Raw genomic sequence first — 11,943 nt, 5'->3', positions numbered from 1 at the left:
AGCCACCGATCAAATTGCAGTCAATCCACCACAAATAGACAGCACAGGGCCTTCGTAAGTTATCCAGCTTCTCATCTCTCTAAGCGACTCGAGAATTCTACACTCATCACGATATCTCAGGGAAGGAACAACTGACAAACAGTGCGCTTGCATCAAATCAATAGGACAAACATGTATATATGTCGCGTGACCGGATGGCCCTCACATCCTTACTAGGAAATGCCAGTCTCTTTCTAAAGCACATTCCCCTTGGTCTGCGTCATGTTCTTGACATTAATATTCCTCATCATGCCCACCCAGACGAACCCCAAGACCATGAACGCGGTAGCCGCCGCCAACATTCTCGTCTGCGCATACCCGTACGCCTTCTGGATGCCCAGTCGCTCCTCGCTCCCCACCGGATAAGCCAGCTGTGCCGGCAGACTCTCGTAAATGGTCAACAAATTCGGCTGCGCCGACGCCGGGAGATACCGCCTCAGGGCCTTCTCGAAGGTATTGGTCCAGATGGCGCCGGAGATGGCACTGCCGATCGATCCGCCGATCCCGCCGGCCACATACAGGAAGGCCAGCACGGCAGCGACGTGCTGGTGATCGACAACCCCGAGCACGGCCAGTTGCACACACAGGATGAAGATGCCGCCCGACACGGAGAAGAAGATCTCGCACATGACGATGTACCCGATGTATCCGTTCGGCTGGCGGAAGTGGATCATCAGGCCCATGGCGAAGATGTAGAGGGGCACGCAGAACCACAGGATCCACTTGAAGCGGCCCGTCAGCCGGATCAGGTAGCCGGCGATGAACAGAAACACGAACGAGACCACGCTGAAGGTGTTGGTCACGTAGCCGGCCGTGGCCACGTCCAGGTTGTAGACGACCATCAAGAATGAGGAGAAATAGCTCGCGTAGCAGTAGTACGAGACCTGGTAAGTCATGTCCAGGAGCACGGCGCCGAGGACGGTGCGGTCGAGCAGGAAACGGTTCTTCAGGAAGGGCACGGGCGCCCAATAGATCTGGTAGAGGAAGAAGAATACCAGGAGCACGAAGCCCACCACGATCATTGCGATGATGTAGCCTGTCTTCCAGCCGTTCGGTGCCGTAGTGGCCAGGGTGAAGGGGAGGAGGAAGATGACGACACCGGCGGCGAGGAGGAAAACTCCGGGTACTGGGCGTGGATTATTATGGAGCGAGGCAGGCAGATGCTGGGGTAGAAGCATAAGGACTTACAATCGAACTCTGTGATGCACCACCAGATCGTTTCGGAAAAGGTCCGGTTGCTCTTCTCACGTACCACAATTTGCTCCTTGCGAGCCTTGCGCAAGTTCCACGCGAGGACAGTATACAGTGGTAGTGCTACACATGGAAAGACAATAGCCCAGCAGCCCACACCCCATCGCCAACTGACATTATCGTAGAATCCCGCACCAGCTTTGGATCCCGCAAACGCGGTGATTATACCCGGGGAGGAGGTGAAGGCGAACGCCAATCCTCGATTTCTGAGATTTGTCACATCTGCGGCGAGAACGTCCCATGTGTAGCTTAGTCCTCCGAAGCCGATCGTATAGAACACCTGGAAACACGATCTCCCTATTAAAAACTCTGCGTTCAGGGCTCACTGGTTGAGCGGACCGTCTTACCTCAGCAGCACAGTATGTGGCAAGGTTATGCGACGCGGCCATGAGAACCAACCCGAGGATGCACAGAGCCATCATGAGGAGGAAGCTTTCCGCGCGTCCCCAGACATCCAGCATCTTGGCCATCGGAATGTAGATCGCAGAGGTGATGGACCCTGCAACGATCGTAATGACGGTCAAAAGTGAGTGGGCCTGGAAGGAGCTCGTGATGAAGGGATTCAAAGTGCTGACAACGGTGGATTTAAAGCCGTTGACAAGCGTCAAGAGCCAGATGCTGCAAGGCATTGTGTTAGCTCGGAACTGATGGTTCGCGACGGAATCCGTTGGGCAAACACGTACAGAATCAGTACCGTAGCCAAAGATGCCTTCGACCAAGCCATTGTCACAGCTTCGATCTTCTGGACACCAAACTGTGCCTCCTCGCTTGGCTTCTCTGCATCTTTGATGGGATCATCGGTGGTTGCACCGGGGTGGCTGGGCCCAACATCTTTGCTGTGCACGATGTCCGTCTGGATTGTCGCAATGCGATCTTCATCTGCGACTGAATCCTCAACTTGTGCGGCCCTTGTTCCACCTTGAACCTGCTGAAACTTATTCAAGAAGGTCATTGTAAAATGACAGGCAAGGAATGTCCGGGTCAAGGTCGCGCGCAGTAAGGGTCAGCAGAATGGAGCCCACGGAGGGATGTGTGAAGTATTTAACTCGGCCGCAGTGGCACGATCGATTTCAAGCAAAGTCTTCGTCGAGGAATGCGACAAGAGCTAAACGACTCATGCAAGAGGCGACAACTTGGGACTATTCCAAACTCAGAAAGAGTATTGATTGATAAGGTATCACATGATCATGGTTGCATTCCTTCAGAGCCACTTGGTTTGTATTACAGGTCGATACGGCTGATTAGGGTCAAAACTACCCTAGTTGCAGGAGCCAGCGACAGGATTACACAGAGTGTGGGGGGCTAGCCCAGCGATATCGGACGAAACATTTACACCACTACATCAGTAGTGTTGGACGAACCTCTCGGATACGTTGTGATTAGAGATTCGGGAGAACACCTTGACTTTTATACTATGCCAATTATGTTCAATACAACAGCTCTTGCTGGTTAAAGCTAGCAGCATTGTCGGCAGAGGATGGCGTTCAATCACCGTGCTCATGGGGCGGGGATTTACAACGCTCACAGTTTTGCGAAGAAGGGAACCTCCTCAGGAGGCAATATGGAGCGAGAAAGCGATTCCTCGCAGCAGTGGCACGATCACCGCGGCAAAGCCTGCTCTTCTGGCCAAGACGGCTGTTGTCCTCTCATCTGTAGCATCATCTTTAACCCAACGGCACTCCGTCTTAGCGTTCCCATCCAAATGGCCGAGAATAACTCTAGTTCGCATCCCTCGACAGAAGACAGAAAAAGCAGCCGGTTATCGGAAAGTTTACACTGTCGTAGAAGAACGAGATCACTCATTGCGGATAGATGGCTCGAACAGGTATGAGACAATGTGCTTGGCCAAATCTAGAAGCAGGTGCTACCGTGGTGTCAGGTAGGGGTCCGAGGCCCGCACAATACGCGAGAGAGAAAAAAAGGATCTTAGACCCTGTCCACCTCAGCCAATATGGTATCTCAATTTGAATCTCCACTATGCTAGAGCGGGTCCACAGATGAGCGCATTTCCCAATCAAGGCGCCTCCCGCGCTGACCTTGCACCGCAGCAAAATCCAAGTGCCCTTCCCTACTAACGCCGAGGATTCCAACCAAGGCAATATTTCGACTTGAGGGAGTGAATTCTCTCTGCCTGTTTTGCGGCTTATTACCTGGAAGCTCACTTGCACTCACATTCATGTCAGCCTCTCTGTGACCAAGGGACAAGTCAAGAGATCTGAATCTTGAGTTGAGTTGAGAAAGAGTTCCCGTGGCGCAATCAAGCCCGGATCAATTGATTGATTAAGTGAGCGAGAGGAGGAGGGGGCGCTCGGATCAGATTAGATCAGTTGATCGGGAAGGCTCCACGCCACAGCCTGTACAGTACAGACTTGTATTGTCATGTCATGTTATACCACGCGGGCGCCGGCTGCCGTAACCGGACCTTGGTCTTTTTCCTCCAAGCAATTAATGTTGAGCATTGCTCCTTGGCTTCTAGACGGTTAGATAGAGTGTTCATGGAGGTTTTGCGTAGCGTCCGTGGTAACTTCTGTTTGCCCTTTCCTGACTTAGAGCAAATCCTCGGGTTTGCTAGTAACATCTGTCAATGCAGTCCGATCTAATCTTTCTGATATAATGTCTTCGACTAGCAGCGTGATCCACTCTCCGAGCAATTCCAAATCACCAAAAAAAAAAAAGCCCTACAGTACCATCAAATCGCGATAGCCGGCTTCTGTAACCCAATTATCGTTTGTCGAGCATCTACATGGATTATTGAGCCTAGGTGCCCAAAATCGCCTTTACATCAACAAGATGCGCATCTGATCAACAAACTTCATTCATTATTCAAGGCATGCAGCGCTGGAAATCGCAAAAATGCAGATCAACGAAAGCTTAACATAAATGCTGTGTTAGAGACGGTACATGGCCAGTGTCAACCTCCCTTGGGAAGAAGCGCACGACTGTCCTCATCCAACCCCGGCGACCGTAACTCCTTACCCTCCCCGCCGGCGTCGCTGCCCTCCTCACCCTCCCCATCACTACTATACTCGTGTTCCGGCCCCACGTCCAGATCAAAGTCCGCCGCTTCCAGACTCTGATAGTCTCTGCACCGCCGCCACCAGACGAACGCCGCCGCGAGGGCCCCCAGAACGAACACACCCACGCCGGTGGCCAGCAAAGCCACCATGACCTTCGACAGCCCCGGATCCGATCTTTTCTTCTCGGGGCGCGGCGGATCGAAGAGCTCCGCGGTTCCCGACTCATCGTACACGTCCACGGCGACGGACAACTCCGTCGTGTTCAAGTCGACAATCTCCGTCGCCGCAAGCACATTCCCGCGATCATCAACCGCCTCCGCCCACAGGTACCGCCACTCTGTGCTCCCCACGACCAACTTAGTCTCGAACCCGGTCCGCCGCGAGGTCGCCAGAATCTGACCCTTTCGGTCCGCCGCGGCCAGATCCCAGGCGGCGCCGCGCACCACCCACGTCTTCACCTCGGTGGCCCCGTTCCAGCTGACGTAGACGACCAATCTTCCCTGCGAATCCTTCCGCGGGGCAATCGCGGGATCCCACCACGGCGTGGCGGACCAATCCACCTTGTAGGCGCGGTAATTGTCCAGCGCGTCCGGGATCTCCGGGCTGTGCCAGGGCGAGAACTGGACGTCCAGCACCGTCGCGCCGGAGGCGGTGTGCTCCGTGAACGAGGGACACCGGCCCCAGCCGATGAAGACGTTGCCAAGGTCGTCCGGCTGCGGGGCCAGCGGCTGCACGCTGCCCTGGCTCTGGGCCTGGAGGCGCGACGGATGCCGGAACTCGTTGAGGAGTTGCACGGTCGGCGGGGAGGCGGTGGTGTTGATGGCGATGTGCAGGCCCCGCGAGCACTCGGTGTCGCACGTCCCGTGCGAGGTGACTTTCACGTGGTTGTCAAAGAAGGTCAGTTGGGTTTCGTTCGTGCCCGGCACGAAGCGCGCGTGGTGCTGCCAGCCCATGGTTAAGATGGGTTGGGCGGTGGATTCGTCTACGCCCGCGGCCGGCGGGAGTTCGATGAAGTTGTTGCGCGGGCCGCCTAGAGACCACAGGATCGAGCCGGTCGTGCCCGAGATCAGGTAGATGGCGTGCATGTGTCGGATTGAGATGAGGTAGTTGCCGGCTTGCGTCTGTCGCGCGTGGTTGTCCGGGTTAGCTAGGGTGTGTGGATCTGGGGAGCTTCTACGTCCCCTCGAATTATGGTCAGGCCTCACCTTCTGAATACTGTTGAGATGGTACGCATCCCACCCGCTCCCCCTGGGCTCGAACGACTCCATCGGGTTGATATGATCCAGGGCCCGCCAGTCGAAAAGCACCTCGTTGGTCTCGAGGTCGATCTCCTGGAAGACGGCATCCAGCACCTCGAACCGCTCGGGCGTGCCCCAACCGTCCTGCAGGTTGGACCGCCGCGCGCGGATCTTGTCGACTCCGGTGACCAGCGCCGTGCCGTTTCCGGTGAAGGCAAACTCGTGCAGGTCGCTGTGGACCTGGAGGTTTTGGGCCGAGATCTTGTAGGCCAGGCGGTAGGTCTCGTCGAACGCCAGGCCGTAGCCGTCGCCGATGCCGTCGCCCTTCTCCCCGCCCCAGAAGGTCAGGTACCTCTTGCCGTGGTTCTCCTGCACCCGGGTGCCGAACACATTCTTGAACGAGCGGTTCAGGTACACTGCGCTGAGGTCATGGCTGTCGAGTATGAGCGGCGAGGCGAGCGGCGAGGAGTCGTTGCCGTCGTGGCGGAGGAAGATGTGTGAGCCCGTGTCGGAGATGTTCTCGGCGTCCCAGACGTTGACCTGCAGCACGGGAGCGTACTCGCTGCTCGAGTGAAACTCCAGATGCGGCCGGTGGCCCAGCGCGCCCTCGTTGTATCTGCGGTAGTTGGTCGAGACGAAATCGCCGCTAGCCACCGTTGCAAGCCATGCTCCCATGCATCCCCAGATTAGAGGGCGAACCATGGTGAATTTGTTGGTATATGTCGGTACGACATGGGAGACGAGATATGCTCCTCACATTTCATTCTTGCAAAGTGAAGAAAGCCCGGCTATGGCGCGCCTCAAGTGTTTTTCTGGAGGGAAAAGCATTGATGCATCATGGACACGATGCGAGCGATGCGCCCCACTTTCTCCGGTGGGGAGCCAGTGTTGGACCAATCACGGGGCCCCAAAAGTCCTGTTGCTTGCGTATGCGTCGTCGTCCTCAAACCACGACAGCCAGCCACTCTCGTGACGAATTCACGGGCACAGACATGTTTAGAGTCTGGTGTTGTTGTAGATAGGAGAGTACACCTGTATGGCCTCGTAGTCTTGTTTCTCGTTTGGGATGCGGAAATCCTTGGCAATGACCCACCCCATACATCCCCCCCCCAAAAAGAAAACAACAAGTCAACCTGAATGTAAATCATACGGGTAAACAACCTTGAGTTAACATTCAGACACGACCTCGCTAACATTCCTTATCACCGAGCTGGTCTCCCCTCCCCCCACCCACAGCCACTAGTCCCAACCCGACAGTCAACCCCGAAGCGTCCATCGGCAGCCTCCCACGCAGGCGCAACATGATCCACAATACAGCACTACCGCTGGAGCGGCCACCCCTCAAAAAACGCCGTCAAGCCCCGGTTCATCGAGCAGGCCATGACACTTGTATGCTCCTCGCCTTCGTACTCCCGGACCGGCACCGTCAGCACCGCGGGACACTCGCGAAGCAACTCCGCGAGCTCGAACGCATTATCCCCCATCCTCCAATCCGCCGCCATCCGCCTGCGCTCCTCATATTCATCGTCGGACTCACCCTTCCGCCGCGGAGGATTCTGCTCCAATGACCCCACGAACATCATCAGTGCCGGCCGCGGCCCCCGCTCACCATCCAAGGGACGCTCCTTCTCCTTCTCCTTCTCCACAAACCCCCTAGCTTCCTCCAGAATCCACCGCCCATTCCACCAGATCGACGGACTACTAGCCAGGTAGCAATCGAACGCGTCTGATCGCGTAAACAGCGCGTGTAGCGCGAACAGCCCGCCGTAGGAGTGGCCGTAGAGGGCTTCGCGCGCGCACGTGAGACGCGGGAACGCGGCGTGCACGGCGGGGCGGACGGTGTCGGTGAGGAAAGTCAGGAACGCGTCCGCCCCGCCGTGGCCGGGGACGGCCGGGTCCGTGGGCGGCGTCAGGTCCCGGCTGCGGCGGTGGAAGTCGTACACCTGCCCCGTCAGCGGGTAGCCGATCGCGACGATGATCCCGCCGCCTTGGAAGTCGGACATGACGGCGCGGCGCCAGGCGGCCTCGGTCGCGGTCAGGAAGAGGGCGTTGCCGTCGACGATGTATCTGGTTGCGTTAGTAGCCATGCAAGAAGGGTGTGGGTGTCTCCCGGGTGGTTACAGGATTGGGACCGGGCCGCTGTCTGTCGGGGGCTGCGCGTCTGTCCAGTGGAGGGGCCAGGAGATCTGGATGAGGTGTTTTTCTCCTTGTGCATTTTCGAGGTAGAATTGTTCTGAATTGGGGAGTGCGATCGGTATGATTTCGATAGTCATTGTGACGCTCGGAAAGGGGAATTGTTGCGGAAGCCGTACTACGTGAGGTCAGGATGTAGTAGTAGTCAAGGACATGCTCTTGTTTAAAGGTGATCCCGACCCCTCCGCGAATCGGATCGTACGTACCACACAGCGGACGATCCGGTCCCGACAGAACCTTGGCACCATCTGAGACGCTTTCTATGGATAAGATTATCAGATCAGATTAGATCTGCACACTTGGGAAATATGATCGCTACTGTAGCCGCTGCTGCTGTTGAGGATTGGTCGAACTTGCATGATCCCAAATGGCCGCCCGGAAATTTTTCCCTTTGATTGGAAAGATGAAAGAATACTGGCTCAAAGCATTGCGTCATGAAATCATAGATGGAAGGATTCACAGTATATCAGAATCATCCCAGATCTCAGGCGATTGCTCCTGTTGGACTGGAACTTGGAATTCTCGGTTGCATGGAAAAATTGTCAAACCCTCGTATAGACCCACATTTGAGTGAGCTCTTCTTTCGCATTGTGGCTCCTCATCCGCCCCACCTCGATTAATGACCAGTTTGCGAAAGTTGGTTTCCATCGTTGAAGGTAACATGTGTCAATGCTCATCCACAAAGGAACAAATGCCCACCTTTCTTCCGAGACAGAGGTCCCTCTGTAAGGGCTGGAAAGTCTTTGTCAGCTTGACAGGCAATCCTTCTGCTAGTGACTATATGTTAAATGGAGCATTTGCTTTGCAACAAAGCGACTTTTCATGGAAGGAAGATTCTGCCCAGGCAATTTATGTTTCTCTATCAGGGCACGACCATGGCATTGAGATTTTGCAAGAGTGATATAAGACGCCCAAGATATCCGAGTCAATCCTGATATCAATACTCCCTCCTAGCATCAAGCCATTGGCCTTTAGCCTGAACGTGGTCCCAACCAAGGTGCAGCCTCCCGTTGGAACGCCGGTTAATCGGAAGTGGCAGGCACAGGCACACGACACGGATTCCACTCCCGTGACCATCGTCGATACCCCCGAGGCGGTCTCCAAGCTGATAGACGATCTCCTCGTCGACCCCACAGAGCACTTGTACGTCGATCTCGAAGGCAAGGACCTCTGCCGCCACGACACGATCACACTATTTACAATCCACCTCGTAGAGCCGAGCCAGACCTATCTCGTCGACGTGCACACCCTAGGCGAAACAGCCTTCTCCACCCCGGCCGCCGACAACGCCACCACCCTCAAGACAATTTTCGAATCGCCCACCCGCACAAAAGTGTTCTTCGACGTGCGCAACGACTCTGACGCCCTGAGGGTCCTGTGCAATGTTGTTCGGGAGGGCGTCGAAGACGTGCAGATCATGGAGCTCGGATTCCGCCAGTGGTCCGGGGGCGGCTGGCTCCGGGGGCTTCGGGCCTGCGTCTCGGACGGCACGCAGCTCGGCCTCTCGGCGGAGGAGAAGGATCGGTGGCTGAAGAACAAAAGGCAGATGACGAGGAAGTTCCGGTCCGAGGGCGCGAGGGCCGAGGACCACGATCTAGGCTTGACCCAGCGGCCGTTGACCCCCGAGGCCGTGGCGTACAGCGTCGGCGACGTGGTGCTCCTGCCGCAGCTACAGCGCGAGTATCTGGCCTTACTCGACGATTTCTGGATGTGGTTCGTGGCGCAGGAGACGGCTGCCCGCGTGAAGGAGTCGCAGGGCGAGGGGTATATGCCGGATGGACCGCACAAGGCCTTGGTACCGTGGACGGTGCTCGACTTCCACGAGCGGATCAAGGAGTACAATCTGATAATTGAGGATGAATATCCTACTGATGATGATGATGATGACGATGATGGATCAGAGGCCTCAGATGCCGGGGAGGGCTATCTCTGATTCTATAAAGTGTCTTTTGGATGATGTTTTGTAGTGTCTTGAACAGAAGTATGTACTGTTTATTCTGTCTGGGACAGCTTATAGATCCCCGGTCTGTCAGTAAAAGCGTGAAAGCAATTGGAATGAAAAGATAAAATGAACCATTATGTACGGGTTTCCTAGTTCTCACTAAAGGCTCTTAGAAGGTAGGTGGGCAGGTTCATGCCTATATCATTCATACCTCATCTACGTCCTTTAACGTAGAGGGAGTACTTTGAAGGTAGCAAGATGGCTCAAGGACAAGCAGAACTCAGAAACAAAAGCACAGAAAAGTGTAAGAAAATGACTTCACCATGTCCCTTAATTTGATTGACTGTGGATGTAAAGATACAGAGGGGCGGGTGGGGGCGAAGTCGATTTAGTGCCAGGAACTTTCAGGCACCCGATCCACCGCCCCCACCGCTGCCTGTTGCTCTCTGCTTATCTCCCCTCTTACTTAAATCACACAGTCCGCTTCTTCTCCTCCTCCTCCTCCTCCACCACCACCACCACCACCTTCCAATATTCGATCGACTTTACTGCGTCTAAGCATAGCACTCACAACCATCATCATGGGACAAATCAAAGACCTCCCCCCGGACCCCCCAGTTTCTACCACAACAACCATCTCCTCCTCATCCTCCATCCCCTATCCCCTCCCCGAAGACGACCTTCCCCCCGCATACCACGAAACCGACCAGACACCAACACCCTACCGCGACGATCCGCTCTCCGCACCCCACGAAGCCTACAGCATCCCCGGCCACCGACCGTACCACAGCATCCGCGAGAAGACACGCCACGCGGGGGTCGTCACGATGGACCCGGTCCTCGCCACCGACGCCCAGGCGTTGTACCGCTTCGTCGACACGCAGACGCGTCTGCCGCCGCGCCCGTGCCTGGTCATCAGCGGCCAGCACCACGAGAAGGAGCGCCGCGGCAACGACTCGACCCGCCGCACCGTCTGCGACTTCAACTTCCGCATCGACCTGACCCGCACCCTCCTCACCTGGGGCGGCGGCGCCGGCCTGCTCCGGCGCTGGTCCTACACCACCGTCGTCGGCGACCACGATCACCAGAAAGCGTACCGCGGGGGACGCTGGCCGTCGCGCGGAGCGCGGCACGGGAAAAACACGGGCGGGCGCATCGCGCTCCCGGAGGACGACGATGGGACCACGGAACTTGGGGAGGGGGACCGGCTGATGGTGGGGTTGGAGGCCGGCGATGCGCAGGGGGAGGATGCCCCGGGTCTGCGCGGGTGGTGTCGGCGGTTCTGCGACGATCCGGCCCCAGTGAAGTCGTACGTATCTGTCGCTTGGACGGAGATCTATGCTGAGAATACTGACCTCTGGATGTATGTAGATTCACCTACCAACGCAACCTCCACGGCTTCGACGCCGCCCCCATGCGCACCAAGCTCATCGCCCACATCCGCTCCACCGGCTACCAGGGCCATGTGCACGTCGCCCCGTCGCTCGCCAACGGCACGATCACCGTCTACTCGCCGCACTGGATCAACCGGCTCCGCAACCATGGGTTCGTGTATTGGGCGTGCATCATCCTCCAGCTGTGGATCGTCACGTGGCCGGTCATCTGGTGGTTGGAGCGGCGCTACGAGGTGGTGCGGTCGGAGTGGTTCTCGTCCCAGCTGGTCGCCGATCCGGCTCACCCCGAGGGGCAGCGGAAGGTGTACGCCGGGGACCAGGATGAGCTAGCGGCGGCGGAGACGTGGGCGCCCGTCGTGCGCGAGGCGGTGTGGCAGGGGCGGAAGGGCGGAGACATCCTGGCCGAGGAAGAGGTCGAGCGGCTGCGGCGGCTCGGCATCCAGCGCAGAGACGCCGTCGGCCAGGGGGGCGAGTTGATCCGTCGCGGCCAGGCGGTGCTGGGGCTGATGGGCATCCGCAACATCGGCGGGGTCAATGTGACGGGGGCGTGGGGTGCGGATCGGTGTTGATGTTTGACGCGTGCTGCTGCTTGGCCGGCGGAGGTTGTAGAGTTACTGTACATTTGTCATTCAGAGATACCCTACCCAGTACTCCGTAGATATTACACGACTCAGCGCGCACTATTCAACACTTCATTTTGAGTGATCCCGCCTTGGCAGCCATACTGGCTCGCGTTCTGGATCCTTCAAGTAGTGGGTGAAAAATACCCCCTGGCGATTTGACAGGTAATTTCAATCATGTTCTCCTGCCTTCAGCGGGCCAGATTACTCTACAGCCTTGCGGGGTCCATCCGCCGAGCTGCGGAATGC

The 11,943-nt window shown here is 56.8% G+C and overlaps 4 protein-coding genes across 4 annotated transcripts; 1 reads left to right on the top strand and 3 right to left on the bottom strand.

Annotated features, from left to right (window-relative positions):
* Positions 1-108: 108 nt before the first annotated feature.
* On the bottom strand, positions 109-2,269 carry mirB (MFS siderochrome iron transporter MirB). The gene is made up of 4 exons (XM_025639992.1): positions 1,974-2,269; positions 1,638-1,908; positions 1,228-1,570; positions 109-1,165 (listed from the first exon to the last, which is right to left on the bottom strand). The coding sequence occupies exons 1-4, from the start codon at positions 2,240-2,242 to the stop codon at positions 234-236; spliced, it is 1,815 nt and encodes a 604-aa protein (XP_025491372.1). The 5' UTR covers positions 2,243-2,269; the 3' UTR covers positions 109-233.
* A 1,932-nt stretch (positions 2,270-4,201) lies between these two features.
* Positions 4,202-6,247, bottom strand: BO82DRAFT_383932 (uncharacterized protein; the record flags this gene model as incomplete). The annotated part of the gene is made up of 2 exons (XM_025638058.1): positions 4,202-5,428; positions 5,513-6,247. The coding sequence occupies 2 exons, from the start codon at positions 6,245-6,247 to the stop codon at positions 4,202-4,204; spliced, it is 1,962 nt and encodes a 653-aa protein (XP_025491371.1).
* Positions 6,248-6,789: 542 nt separating this feature from the next.
* On the bottom strand, positions 6,790-7,852 carry BO82DRAFT_383931 (alpha/beta hydrolase). Its single transcript, XM_025638057.1, has 2 exons — positions 7,667-7,852; positions 6,790-7,612 (listed from the first exon to the last, which is right to left on the bottom strand). Exons 1-2 carry the CDS (start codon positions 7,816-7,818, stop codon positions 6,865-6,867), a joined length of 900 nt encoding a protein of 299 aa, XP_025491370.1. The 5' UTR covers positions 7,819-7,852; the 3' UTR covers positions 6,790-6,864.
* Positions 7,853-8,407: 555 nt separating this feature from the next.
* On the top strand, positions 8,408-11,643 carry BO82DRAFT_365342 (uncharacterized protein; the record flags this gene model as incomplete). The annotated part of the gene is made up of 8 exons (XM_025636998.1): positions 8,408-8,463; positions 8,693-9,574; positions 9,706-9,719; positions 9,756-9,766; positions 9,834-9,856; positions 9,939-9,984; positions 10,160-10,989; positions 11,052-11,643. 8 exons carry the CDS (start codon positions 8,408-8,410, stop codon positions 11,641-11,643), a joined length of 2,454 nt encoding a protein of 817 aa, XP_025491369.1.
* Positions 11,644-11,943: the final 300 nt, after the last annotated feature.

This window comes from Aspergillus uvarum (genome assembly GCF_003184745.1).
Source record: "Aspergillus uvarum CBS 121591 unplaced genomic scaffold BO82scaffold_31, whole genome shotgun sequence".
NCBI classification, from domain to species: Eukaryota; Fungi; Ascomycota; class Eurotiomycetes; order Eurotiales; family Aspergillaceae; genus Aspergillus; species Aspergillus uvarum.
The sequence above is the reverse complement of the archived record's forward strand: the minus strand, read 5'-3'. Positions and strand labels throughout refer to the sequence as shown.

Bases quoted from the DNA above. Each gene is read 5' to 3' on its own strand.
- mirB (XM_025639992.1), bottom strand. From the start codon at position 2,242: ATGACCTTCTTGAATAAGTTTCAGCAGGTTCAAGGTGGAACAAGGGCC. The intron at 1,909-1,973 runs GTACGTGTTTGC...AATGCCTTGCAG, and splicing joins TTGGCTACGGTACTGATTCT to CATCTGGCTCTTGACGCTTG. The intron at 1,571-1,637 runs GTAAGACGGTCC...TCGTGTTTCCAG, and splicing joins CCACATACTGTGCTGCTGAG to GTGTTCTATACGATCGGCTT.
- BO82DRAFT_383931 (XM_025638057.1), bottom strand. From the start codon at position 7,818: ATGACTATCGAAATCATACCGATCGCACTCCCCAATTCAGAACAATTC. The intron at 7,613-7,666 runs GTAACCACCCGG...TAACGCAACCAG, and splicing joins AGCGGCCCGGTCCCAATCCT to ATACATCGTCGACGGCAACG.